The following is a 13,412-nucleotide window of genomic DNA, read 5'->3' as shown; positions in this document are numbered from 1 at the left end:
GAGCTGAGACTTGTCAGGCCTTCTCAGTTTCCTCTTGAAGAGTTTAGGGGGGAAGATGTGGGCCACAGGCTGCCGCCAAATGCAGGCAGGCTCTAAGTTCTGGTGGTTTTAACACTATGGCTAGCACTTATCTAGTTGAGTAAGTAAAACTCACACAGTGCAAAGGAATTTGTAATACCACAAGAAAAATTCACAGGGACTTGAACAGTCCATGGGAAACCTAATGGAGGCCGCCGAAGAGAATTTTAATACATACTCTAGCATCTAGCCAGATCAGCCTTGCTAAGATGCAAATCTCATCATTTCACTCCCGTGTTTAGACCCTTCAGCAGCTACCTGATGCGCTTGAGAACCACAGACCTGACTCCCAGGGCCCTGTGTGATTGGGGCTTGGTCCCTTCTCTGCCTGGGTTCGTGTTTTCTTTATCATGCAAAGCTCTTTTCAGTTCCTAAAAGTGGCAGGTTTCACATATGCCTAGAATTTCTCTGCCTAGAATTTCTGCCATCCCAGTCTCCCTGCCACCTGCCCTTAGCCCAGTGGACTCCTCAAATACAGCACCCTGGCAGAACACTCCCTGCGCTCAGCCCAGGTGGGATCCCTGCTCTGCCCTGGCATAATCCTGTCTTCTACTCTCACAGCACTTATCACAGTTGCTTTTATATATGCATCCTTTGTCTGTCTCCTATAGTTCACAAGTTCTACCCAGGTAGGCTCTCTGTCCATTTTGATTTGCCCCTAGCAGTGTTTGCCACATGGTAGGTTCGTAATAAATACTTACTGAATGAAAGAATAAATCCATCTTTCAGTCTGACGGTTGCATCTTCCCCAGGTCAAATTCCCTCTCTGGGGTGTGTGAACAGGTAGACCTGGAATGTGGGACCAGTATGAAGAGGAGTAGTGACGGGAGACAGTGGAAGAATGTGCAGGTTAATGTCTGTGGGGACAGGTTACAAAAGCAGAGATAAGATCAGCTGTGGAAATCTGACTATTTAGGGGGAGAAGCCAGAAGGAGTTATGAAGAGTTTCGGATTATGAGAAAAAAAACACATTATAACTTAGCCACGTCAACAAACCAAGCCTGTAAAATTGAGTTATGCTACGTACGACGTGTCGGTTGGCCTGGTATTTCGCATGAACTCTGGCATGCACTTTGCTTTTCTTCATGTTGTCATTTTATTTGAACAAAGCATTTGGGTAGCTGTTTAAAACAGCTGCAACCTGAGAAGAAGTCTAGGTGAAATCAGGTAGGTAGTATAAACTCCATGGAACAGGGATTCAGGCTTTATAGAACAGGCCCTAACATCTAATAGGTGCTCATCATTTGAATGAATGATTGGATGGATTTGTTAGTTAGGAGGGGAAAAGAACAGATATAAAAATAACTCTTTGGTAAATGAAAAAGCAAGAGAAACTCTCATCTGCCATACATTCTTGGAAAACAGAATGAGGAACACTTACATTGTTATCCTTTTCTTTGTGTGTTCTCTAACAAATGGTATTTCTCAATAGATTTGGTACGAGAAGCTCCTTGGGTCTCCGTCTTAATGCTGACAGTGTTATCAGGAGAGCTTTCCAGTTAAACCTGTCCAGAAGGACCTGTTCCACTTCACTGTCTTCTTCTTCCCCTGCTCCATGCCGGGAAAAGTTGATTCGCTAGCTCAATTACTTTCATACTCTGAGTAACTTCATGAGAACTTCTCTCTCTTAAAGTTCATCTCTGAGTTGATCCTACTGCTTTTCTCTCCTGCCTCTCAGCCTTAGCTGATGTTGAATCTTTTTGACTGCTTCAGACAGCAGGACGCTTACCCTCTGCTGCTTTTAAGTATGGGAATCTGTGTTTAATTATATGCTTCTAGGGGATTGACTCAGCTCTTAAGGCAAAAACTTCATGCTTCATGTGAGAGGGGGCAATACGGTAATGGGAATTAGCAGAGTTCTTCAGTTTCAATAGTCAGGTAGACTATCTATCTGGTGAAGAAAAACACATAGTGTGTGGAAGTCTTGGCACATAGGTGCAATTATTTTTCACGGCACCATTAGTCAGTAATTGGGCCTAGAGTTTGCAGCAGTGAAACCAGAACAAAGAAGTCATTGTATCCTAATTAATAGGTAGAGTAATAATATCAAAGTTTTGTCCATTTAAAAGTTCACCGGGACACGTTATTTCAGAAACCTCCAGTGTTTTTTGCTCATAGTAAAGAATGGCTCACTGTGATAGTGTATGTAGAAAAGTATTTAGTGGTTTCTGGCTCAGAAATGGCATTTTTATTACCCTGTCACTTAAGCATGATGGTGTGGTTCCACTGAGAAAAGGAAGACTTGGAGACCGCAGCTTACATGGCCAGATTCTCAATTGCTATATGTGAATTTTTACTCTGCTCACTGCCTTTAGCATAGGCACTCTAGGCCTCAACACCACAGTCTGCACTCAGTATCCACAGGGGATTGATGCCAGGACCCCTCAGGGATACCAAAATCCGTGGATGCTCAAGTCCCTTATATAAAATGACGTAGTACAGTTGACCCTCCGTATCTGTGGGTTCCACAGATAAAGAGGGCCCATTGTATTGACATTTTGGACTGGATAATTCTTTGTTGGGAAAGGTAGGACCCTCCTGAGCATTGTAGGATGTTTAGCAGCGTTCCTGGCGTCTACCTACTAGATGCCAGTAGCACCACTTCTTCTAGTTGTGGCAAGCAAAAATGTCTCCAGAATTTGCTAAATATCCCCTGGGGGCAAAATCACCCGCAGTTGAGAAACACTACTAGCAGGTTAGTACTCCCGGACTAATTTCCTCTAATCTTCTACCTCCTGGCCAGTACATTACTTTTTATGTCTTCCCAAACCAAATATTTGGATATTAAGTTTAATTTCCTTGAAAAGTTAGAACCATATAATGCTTTATGAATCTGAATGAAATGACTTTTGAAATATCCATATCTCCATTGCACTTTGTTAATGCAGAAAAATTGCAAGGAAAATTTCAAATTGTTCTTGAGTCTATACACTTGCCCTTGTCACAGAGCGCTAGTTTTACAGGTAGCAAACATATAAATAAAGAGTAGAATTAACCATCAGTTTGTTGATTTTAGCTTTTCTCTGAACACATGGGAATTTGGTCTGGACTTGGGGAGTTGTCTCTAGTTGGTGCTCTCACATTTGGTGTTTGGTTACCCCAAATTGCTAACTGTACAAACTGGGTTGGGGGAGAGAAGAGGGAAGAGGGACTCTGACCCTTGGTGTCTAGGAAGTTGGTCGACCCAGAGATGATGGCAACCTGAGAAGCCAGGTGGACCACTGTTAGAAGCCCATCCACTTAGTCTGGCACACAGATATAAATTCTGGTGGTTCCGCCTCTTCGCTTCACTTCTGCCTTGCCTTTTATTTATTTATTTTTCTATGCACTACCTACCCCCCTCCCACTAGACTGTGAGCCTTGTGAGAACAAGGGCCTTGTCTCCTTTGTTCATACTGTGTCCCCAGCTCCTACAATAATAGTACCTGGAAAATAGTAATAAGAGAGAGAGGTGTTACCAAAATTGTTTTTCTTTAATCAATATTGATTATAAATATAAGTTAAATATATGAATCATTTTTTTATTTGGTCCTCATGTCACGCTTGGGTACTATAACATTTTAACTGGTCCCCTTGAATTTAATCTCTTTCCCTATCTCAGTTTAATCCACACACAGCTATGAAGACCATCCTTGTTGAGCCTTTTAGCCCCCTAGCACAGGGCCCGGTATGCAGTCTATCAGTGACTAAATGGACGAGATTCCCCTGCTCTGGGACCCAGTGTGGTGTCCTCTTCTGTACTTGGTCACCCCCCTCTCTTCTAGCCTCGTCTTTCCTTGAGCTGCCTGGCTCTTCTCCACCACCTACCTGTCTTTCCACTTTACTCTGTCATCACTTACCTTGTCTTCAGAACTCATCTCCTGGTTAACTCCATTCTGTTTTGATCATTTATTCATATATCATCAGATTGTGCTTGTTGATAATATACCTTTGTAACTGACCTAACTTAGTGTTATGTTTAGGGTGTTCGGCATTTATCTCACAGCTAGACTGTACCTCATTTTATTTCTTATAAATCCTTCCTCCTACTCTTTCCATTGAATAGGACCATTTTCTGCACCCAATTAAGCTTGCAATAAATGATATATAATGAAGGTAGAGGTGGTGCCAGGAGCAGTCTCTACCACTGGATTTCCAGACATTCAGAAAATTCTTGTAAACACCAGGGACAGCTCTCTGATTCCAGACTATTTCGTTAGAAGCTGTTACTTTCCGGATTCCAGTTGCAGATAACAGCCAGTGGTTTTTGGCTTTGTATAAGCAGGCATAGCTCTGTTAGTCCAAAAAGGCTTTTTAGGAAGTTAAGAGTCTCCTTTATAACCCATTCAGAGATTTTTGTTCTTAACTGTTGTTTTTACACATCCTTAATTATTCTTGAATTTATCAAATTTTTTGTGATGAAAATGTTTTAATGTAACATCTCCCCCAGTTTATCATTAAACATTTTTCTTTTCAAGATCTGGTCTTAATTTTTTTTTTTTTTTTTTTTTTTTGTGAGAGGGAGAAGACACTGAGGAGAGAGTACTGTATCCATTAGAGTTCAGTTTAGCTCTAAGTAACAGAGACCCCAAACAAACAATAGCTAAACAAAATAAAAGTTTATCTTTCACATAAATGTGTAGAGGTAGGCTTTCCAGGAGTAGTGTAGTGCTCTGATCCACAAAGCTCTTAGAGACCCAGGTTCCTTCTAGCACCTTGTTCCTCCATCCATAAGTATGATCTCATAGTCCAAGATAGCAGTGCTATTGTTCCAGTCATCACCTCTGCATTCCAGGCCGCAGGATGGAGGAAGGAACAAAGAGAAAGGCTGTCAAAGAACAATTCCTGTGTCTTTTAGGGGAGGCTTTTGGGAGTTGCTACATGACATATCTGCTTATGGCCATACTAACAGCAAAGGAGGCTAGGGAAATATAGTGTTTATTTGACCAACTGAACAAAGAGAGTCCTATTAGTGTAGAAGAACGAGGTAACACATACTGAGGAACATCTAGTTATCTTTGCTATGGTTGCCCCATACATCCCTCTGTCAAATGAACTTTCTTGGAGTTTATTTAAATACATTCCTCTTGCTTCAAAACAGTGACTTCTTGTAATCATATTTTTTTAGAAGATAAATGCCTATGTGTTGTAAAAATTTGTAAGAACAACGTTAAAATCACCATGATTCCACAACCTAAAGATAATCACTGAAACAGCATCATGTAAGAAATGTCCTTAACACTAATATAGAACAAGCAACTTCAGAGTACAGAGTATTTAGATGTTTTTCTAAATCTTTCTAAAGGTTCTCTGCTATACTGTATATGCATTTATTCCTTCAGTAAACATTATAAAACATCTTAGTCCCCAGCATCTTGTTAATTCATGTGTGTGGTTGGAAGGGAGAGCAAAGAAAGAACTTTTAAAAATTAAATTTGTTGCTCTCAAGATACTTACAGTCTAGTACTGAGAGACAAGACAAACATATATGAAAAAGTTGGTAAATCAATCAGGGCATATAAGTGCTGTATTTGTGTTAATGTATGTAAAGGTAGACTAGAAAGCAGAAGATAAAATAATCATGACACTAGGTGTCTTTATTTAATGGTAGAATAATTTGTACCGTGGACAACTGTTTGGAAAAATGACACCTTGAGAATATATCATGCTTTTTAGTTGCTGGAGAATGAAATTTGGATTACAAGTCCTTAGAACAGTCTGATCAAGCTTAACATGGTTAAATTCTAACCTCTCCTGATTCCCAGATATAGAAGTCTGAAGTTCATTTAGAGATAATTCAGCATGACCTGTACCTTTTGTGAACTTCAGAAATAACTAAAGATGGGCCAGTTGAATTTCGCTGAAAAATGGGATGTGCTTTTTTTTTTTAATCCTGACGTTAGTGCATTTTTAAAAAAAAGTTTTTGAGGAGAAATCAATGAAAATTAACCTTTCCTAATGAAAATGCCTAAGTGGGAACATTAACGATGTTAAAAAGACATACATAGAAAAACCTAAGCGCTATACCAAAATACTAACAATTGCCACTAGATGGTGAGATATGAGTGACTTTTTTTACTTTAGATGGTCCGTACATAACATTCTTTTTTTGTATTCCTCATCGCGTTCTTTTTTTTTTGTAGTATAATTGCTTTACAATATTGTAGTAGTGTACAATATTATATATAGGTGTACAGCATAGTGATTTTTTTTAACAAGCAAAGTGGCTTTTAAAAAGTTATTTTATTTTATTTATTTTATTTTCTAAGAAACCTTCACTCGTGGCAAAGGCACAGTGGAGATGACTGTTAAAGGATAACTCCTTGATCCCTGTCCTGAGCCGAGCGCTGGGAAGCTTTCCGCCCGCCCGCTCTGGAACCCATGCCGCTGCGGGTGCTCTCGGAACCCACAGAGAACAGTGGGGCCCATTGTGCCTCCGGCTTCCTCAGGTGGCCCAGGGCCGAGGCCGCCGGTTTCCACACCAGAACACACACTCTTTCATGAAGAAGGGACCTGTGCGGCAAAGACAGAGCCTCTCTGTGGAGACATTGAAACTGCTGGCTTTCTTTTGACTCCTGGCAAAACTGGCCAGAAGCACACACGTTTTCAAAAGCTCCGGGCTTCCTGTTTGCATTCAGAAAGCGGGGGCCGCCGAGTAGCTGAGGGCGCCCGGGGGTGGGGTCGGCGAGCCGCTGCGACCTCATTGGTGAGGACCCGGCCTATGGCGTGTGCGCCCGGCCCGCCGGCCGAGTTCCCCCAGTGTCCACCCTCCTGCGCTGACGGGGTGGAGAGCCTGGGACCCCGAGCTGGAGTGCGGGCGGCGGGCCGGCGGGAGCGCAGCGGGCGCCCGGTAGGTGTGCGGCCAGCGGGCGGGCGACAGGGCCTCCCCCGGGGCGCAGTCCCCGCGGGCCCGGGAGCGGGGCGGGCGGCAGCGGGCACCTGGCCGGGAGGGTCTAGGCCGGCCCAGCTTAGAATCAACGCGTGCCGTGAGATCTGTCTGACACCCAAGCCTGCCGTTTTTCTTTGCTGATGGAATTTCAGACAGCACTGGAAACAGGTCTGGCTGCATACTTTGAGTGAGCATGTTGCCCTTTGTGGAGTTAAAAAGGAAAGAAGACACGTTCTGTTAGCCTGAGCACAAGTTTCCGGGCGCAGAGCTCCCCATCAGCTTACCCTTCCTTAGGCTAGAAAATGATTGGTGTTGAACACCTCTTTCAAATAGAATCCTTCTTCCACGTGGTTTAAAACTGAAATCTAATGGCCAGATTCTAACAGCCAGAACAATTTAATGTTGTTTTAAATGAGGACACGAAGAGAACATAACCTTTTTATTCCTCTGCTTGGCATTTTTCTTTTCTGTACTTTTCTTTCCAGCGTTTCAGAGGGAAGCGGGGGAGTGGAGGTAAAAGGTTTACTCAGAGCTTTCACACTGTCACATTCAGCACTGTCAAGGGTGGAAGGACAGGCCAGCAGTCTCCAAATTGCTGGAAGTACCTGGACCTTGACAGTAGTTAGGTGGGCTTTTACACCCAAGGAGAGGGGCAGGGGTACAGATGGCTTGCATTTTTAATCATCACTTTGGGATCCTTCTCGTAGCTCTCAAATGCAGATCGTGGTATTATGACTCTAGGAAAACACATTACTTAATCTTGCAATTTAAATAAAAATGGCCTTGGTTTTCAGTTTGAAATGCATAGCTCAGGTCAGCAGCAAGGTCTGTGCCTTGAAAGATTCCTGTTTCCTTTTCTAAATGGTTTAGCCAGAAGTAGCATTTATCAAATGCCACATGATCCAGTGTTTGGAGTATAGGTTTGCCCTTATTTTCATTCTCCTTTGCATCTGTTTGGATCCATCACAAATGCAAAACAAGGTATTCTTGGAATAGTGAATGTTTTGTCCAAAAGAAGTCAAAGAGGAAAACACGTTTGGGGTTTGGTTTTGTTTTTAAATGGGAAGACACACAACATAGGTGAAGTGAAGTCTGTCCTCCAACTGTTCTTGCCCCCATGCTGCTGGAGTTAATCACTCAGTGTCCCCTGTGTCCCCGCTTTCTCTGCAAGGAAGGTGTCAAGGCAAATTGTGACCTTGTGGGGGTGGTCAGGCACCGGGGTACGCTGGCCACCAGTTAGAAGGGCTGTATGGTCTGCAAAAGAGCAGTAGGTGGGAGAACTCAGGTCCAGGCTTCCTGGATCTGAACTGACTTGATCTGTTACTTTAAGACTTCTCACTTTTTTGTGCCTCAGAGTACACTTTATAAAGTAGGCGTCATAACGACTGCTGTCTATACTTCAAAGGGACTGTAGACGGCAAAAGAAATGATCAACTTGAAAATGCTTTCCAGTCTTTTTAATGCATTCTTTTTTAAAAAATCAAGTATTTAGTAAGGACTTACTGTGTGCCTGGCTCTTAAAAATCATTTTCTCATTACATTCTTTTAACAACCTTATGATTTAAATACTTGTTTGCATTTTTACTCAGGGGGAAACTGAAGTTCTGAGAAGTTTGTTAACTCTCTCACCCAGTTGATAAGCTGTAGATTCAGGGTTAGAGCATAGATTTGTCAACTCTTAAATCATACTAGTTTACCACACTGCAATATACGACACATGTTAGTTTTTACCATTATGAGTATTACATGGCGTTATAATATTCTCTTCTTTCTCTCTTAGGAAAAGCAGATGATGTTCTGAATGGAGATCATGACAGGGGACAAAAAGGTCCCTATTTTGTGGAGACCCCCTATGGTTATCAACTAGACTTAGATTTCCTCAAATACGTAGATGACATACAGAAAGGAAACACCATCAAGAAAGTGAACATCCAGAAGAGGCGGAAGCCATCTGTGCCACGCCCAGAAACCAGGGCCGCACCTGGCCATCAAGGTGTGTGGACTTCCACCGAGTCCCTCTCATCCTCCAGCAGTGATGGCAACAAGCAGTTAGCCCAAAGTGAAGTTACATCAGCTCCAGTCCCAAGGCCACCTGCCCCTCTGGAGACCTCACCCACTTTTCTTACCATACCAGAAAGCCGACAGCTGCCACCACCATCCCCGCAACTCCCAAAGCACAACCTTCATGTCACCAAGACACTGATGGAGACCCGGAGAAGACTCGAACAGGAGAGAGTCACCATGCAGGTGGCACCTGGTGAGTTCCGAAGGCCCAGGCTGGCCAGTTTTGGAGGCGTGGGCTCCACGAGCTCCCTCTCCTCATTTATGGGTTCTGGAAACCATAATCCCGCCATGCAGCAGCATCAGAATGGATACCAAGGCAACGGGGATTATGGTGGCTATGCCCCAGCTGCTGCCACCACCTCTTCCATGGGGAGTTCCATCCGCCACAGCCCTCTGAGCTCAGGGATCTCCACTCCAGTGACCAACGTGAGCCCCATGCACCTGCAGCACATCCGTGAGCAGATGGCCATTGCCCTGAAACGCCTGAAAGAGCTAGAAGAGCAGGTGCGAACCATCCCTGTGCTCCAGGTGAAGATCTCTGTCTTGCAAGAGGAGAAAAGGCAGTTGGCTTCACAGTTGAAAGACCACAGAGCTGCATCCCAGAACGATGTCTGTGGTGTGAGAAAGAGGTCCTACAGTGCTGGGAACGCATCCCAGCTGGAACACCTCTCCAGGACCCAGAGAAGTGGCGGGGAATTATACATTGACTATGAGGAGGGAGAAATGGAGGGGGCGGAGCAGAGCACCCAGAGGATAAAGGAATTCCGGCAGCTCACAGCAGACATGCAGGCCCTGGAGCAGAAGATCCAGGACAGCAGCTGTGAGGCCTCCTCAGAGCTCAGGGAGAACGGGCAGTGTCGGCGTCGAGAATGCCAGTCTGTGGCTGTGGGTGCTGATGAGAACATGGACAGCATTGTCGTGCACCACAGGGGCGCCAGGTCCTGTAAGGATGTTGCTGTAGGCACGGTCACCGCGACGAGGAATTCTGGGGTCAGTGTGACAGAAGCCATGCTTGGAGTGACTACCGAAGCTGACAAAGAAATTGAGCTGCAACAGCAGACCATAGAAGCGTTAAAGGAAAAGATCTATCGCCTGGAAGTACAGCTTAAAGAAACCACCCATGACCGGGAGATGACTAAACTCAAGCAAGAGCTGCAAGCTGCTGGCTCGAGAAAAAAAGTTGACAAAGCTATGATGGCCCAGCCGCTTGTTTTCAGCAAGGTGGTGGAGGCAGTGATACCCACAAGAGACCAAATAGCTGGCAGTCACGTGGACGTGGTTGACACCTGTGTCGGGACCTGTGTGCAGACAAATAGCGTAGGCATCTCCTGCCAGCCCGATCGTGAGAATAAAGTGGTGGGGCCTGAGCTGCCCATGAATTGGTGGATTGTTAAGGAAAGGGTGGAAATGCACGACCGATGTACTGGGCGGTCTGTGGGGACGTGTGACAAGAGCGTGGGTGTGGACATCAGCGTCTGTGAAACAGGCAGCAACACGGAGGAGTCTGTGAGCGACCTGACACTCCTCAAGACCAACCTGAATCTCAAAGAAGTCCGCTCCATCGGCTGCGGAGATTGCTCTGTCGATGTGATCGTCTGCTCCCCAAGGGAGTGCATCTCCCGGAGTGTGAACACGGAGGCCGTCAGCCAGGTGGAAGCTGCTGTCATGGCAGTGCCTCGAACCACGAGCCAGCACAGCAGCACGGTTCTAGAACAGGTGTCCCAGTTCACCAACACCGAGACAGCTACCCTCACAGAGTCCTGCACCAACACTTCCCTCAGCACCATGGACAAGCACACCAGCACCCGGACTGTGGAGATGCGGACTGTGGCGGTCGGAGAAGGCCGCGTCAAGGACGTCAGCTCCGCTAAGATGCGGTCCGTCGGAGTTGGAACGGTGCTCTCCGGCGCCTCTGGGTTCGACAGGCCATCCTCTGTGAAGACCAAAGAGTCAGGCGTGGGGCACATCAGTATTAACGACAACTGTCTGGTTGGTCTGAAAATGAGGACCATAGCTTGTGGCCCTCCACAGTTGACAGTGGGGCCGAACGGCAGCCGGAGGAGTGTAGGGGTTGGGGACGAGCCCGTAGGAGAGTTCGTGGAGAGCCCCCAGCCCCAGGCTCCGTCCAGAATGGTGACAGGCTTGGATCACTACATTGAGCGTGTCCAGAAGCTGCTGGCAGAGCAGCAGGCGCTGCTGGCTGAGAACTACAGTGAACTGGCAGAAGCTTTTGGGGAACCTCACTCACAGATTGGCTCCCTCAACTCCCAGCTCATCAACGCCTTATCGTCAATCAACTCTGTCGTGAAGTCTGCAAGTGCTGAAGAGCTGAGGCCTGACTTCCTGAAAACCAGCCTGGGTAAGGTCACAGGTAGGTGGTGCTCCTGAGGGTCCTGGGAGTGAGAGAGGATGGGGGACAGTGGAAATCCAGGAGGTAGGGATTTTTTTTTTTTTTTTTTGCCTGGCGGAGCTATTTTTTGGAATCATGGAGAAAGCTTCAGAATGGTAATGGGTAGAATGAAAACCAAGAATCTAAATCCATAAGCAGCTCTGCTGATTCTCATTATCTGATAGTTTCATTAAGGCTAGAAGAAGAAAAGCATACTAGTGTTGGCTGGCTTAGGGGCTGTCTTGGGGGGCTGCTGGTTTGCTAGATGTCTTTCCGTTATGTACTTGCTCATTTTATACAGGATGGCCTGAAAAAAAGTCCTGCCCTGTTTGTATCCGCAATTACCAGTGTATGATCAATGAAAAAATACTGGTATGAAGTGTTTTTAATTAAAACTTTTTATGAGGGGACAGAGATTCCATTAATTCATGTATCAGTTCAACAAATAATGATTACATACCTGCTTTGTTTCAAACATAGGTATAGGCTCTTGTTTTCATGGTGCTTACATTTCCAGTCGGGGGCACAGGCAATAAACAATATACCTAAATATGTCAGGAGGTGGTACGTGCTATGAAGGAAGGAACTCCACTTAGAGGAACAGTGAGTGGTGGCGGAGAGGTGAGGGCAGTTGGAGATGGCGTGGTCCAGGAAGGCCTCTCTGACAAGGAGCCCCTGAGCCAGAACCCTGAGACAAGGGAGGCCTTTCCCACTGTTCATTTTGTTAGGTGCTTACATTTTTGTCTTTCTCATACTTTCCCTTATTCATTGGGATTCCTGCTCACCCTGGCTTTTCTTTTTTCTTTTAATAAATTTATTTATTTATTTTTGGGTGCATTGGGTCTTCTTTGCTGTGCGTGGGCGTTCTCTAGTTGCGGTGAGCGGGGGCTGCTCTTCGTTGCGGTGCGCGGGCTTCTCGTTGCGGTGGCTTCTCTTGTTGCGCAGCATGGGCTCTAGGTGTGCGGGCTTCGGTAGTTGTGGCACGTGGGCTTCAGTAGTTGTGTCTCACAGGTTCTAGAGCGCAGGCTCAGTAGTTGTGGCGCATGGGCCTAGTTGCTTCGCGGCATGTGGGGTCTACCCGGACCACAGCTCGAATCCGTGTCCCCTGCATTGACAGGTGGATTCTTAACTACTGCGCCACCAGGGAAGGCCCTGGCTCTTCTTTAAATTGAAGCTAATGATGGAGAAATTACCCTGGAAGATTTGGTGACATGCTCTTTCCCTGTGAGCCTCACTAAAATAAGTTCCCCTGTTGTCAGCTGCATGTGGTTCTAATTGTACATATTATCATCCTACCACTGGGTTCCATTCCTGGCTCTCGAGCTGTCACAAAGCAGCATGACCTGGGGAAGGAAAGTCATCCTTCTTTATACTTCCTTGTGAAATGGGCAGTCAAAGGGCATCCATCCTGTAAGGTTGTCAGTGTGTTCATCACTGACCCCCAGTGAGCACAGGGTGGCCTTTGTCGTCCTGGGGGGGGGGGTGCTGCTAGCACGTCCAGTGTGGTTTCTTTTGTTGATGTGCCAAAGTGTAGCTGAGGTTTGGGAAGTACAAAAGAAACACACTCTACTCTGGCCCAGTGCTACACATAAAATGAGTTAAAGTGCTTCAAATGATTGGTGTAGTGTGCATTAAATTTAATTTTATGTGGAAACGTGCAGTAGAGACTTAAATGTAACTTAATAAACAAAAAGTTCAAATTCTTTGTTTCCCTCTATAACCAAAAGAGCAATGGTTAAAATAGACTGAAATAGATTATTTTTATATCTTCTGAGGTTTCACCTCCAAACCTGAATTAGTTTTTAGTAGCTGTGTTGTGGACCAGATAGCTTATTGTGGAAAAAAACTGAACATGACAGTGACAGCTGATGTATGACATATTTTTGCCTTTTGGAGTTAAAGGAGTCTAATAAATTTACAGGGAGTCATTTTAGAGTCAAGAGATTAAAATGATGTTTGAACCGAAGCAAGGTCTTAAGTAACTAATAATATGTCTGTTTCTACTTCTTTTTA

At 45.2% G+C, this 13,412-nt stretch overlaps 1 protein-coding gene across 8 annotated transcripts in view; it reads left to right on the top strand.

The window, feature by feature from the left end:
• Positions 1–13,412, top strand: part of KANK1 (KN motif and ankyrin repeat domains 1) — a 193,853-nt gene that overhangs the window by 156,247 nt on the left and 24,194 nt on the right. For 5 of the 8 annotated variants that reach the window (XM_033858139.2, XM_073806181.1, XM_033858142.2 and 2 more), the window contains exon 4: positions 8,727–11,381. In XM_033858139.2, the coding sequence (XP_033714030.1) occupies positions 8,727–11,381 (2,655 nt within the window). Of the gene's footprint in view, positions 1–7,091; positions 7,115–8,726; positions 11,382–13,412 lie in introns of those variants that run through there. The other 3 variants (XM_033858141.2, XM_033858138.2, XM_073806180.1) reach the window with 2 other exon arrangements.

This window comes from Tursiops truncatus, chromosome 6 (genome assembly GCF_011762595.2).
Source record: "Tursiops truncatus isolate mTurTru1 chromosome 6, mTurTru1.mat.Y, whole genome shotgun sequence".
Classification (NCBI taxonomy): Eukaryota; Metazoa; Chordata; class Mammalia; order Artiodactyla; family Delphinidae; genus Tursiops; species Tursiops truncatus.
Note: the sequence above shows the minus strand (reverse complement) of the source record. Positions and strands in the feature narration are given on the sequence as shown.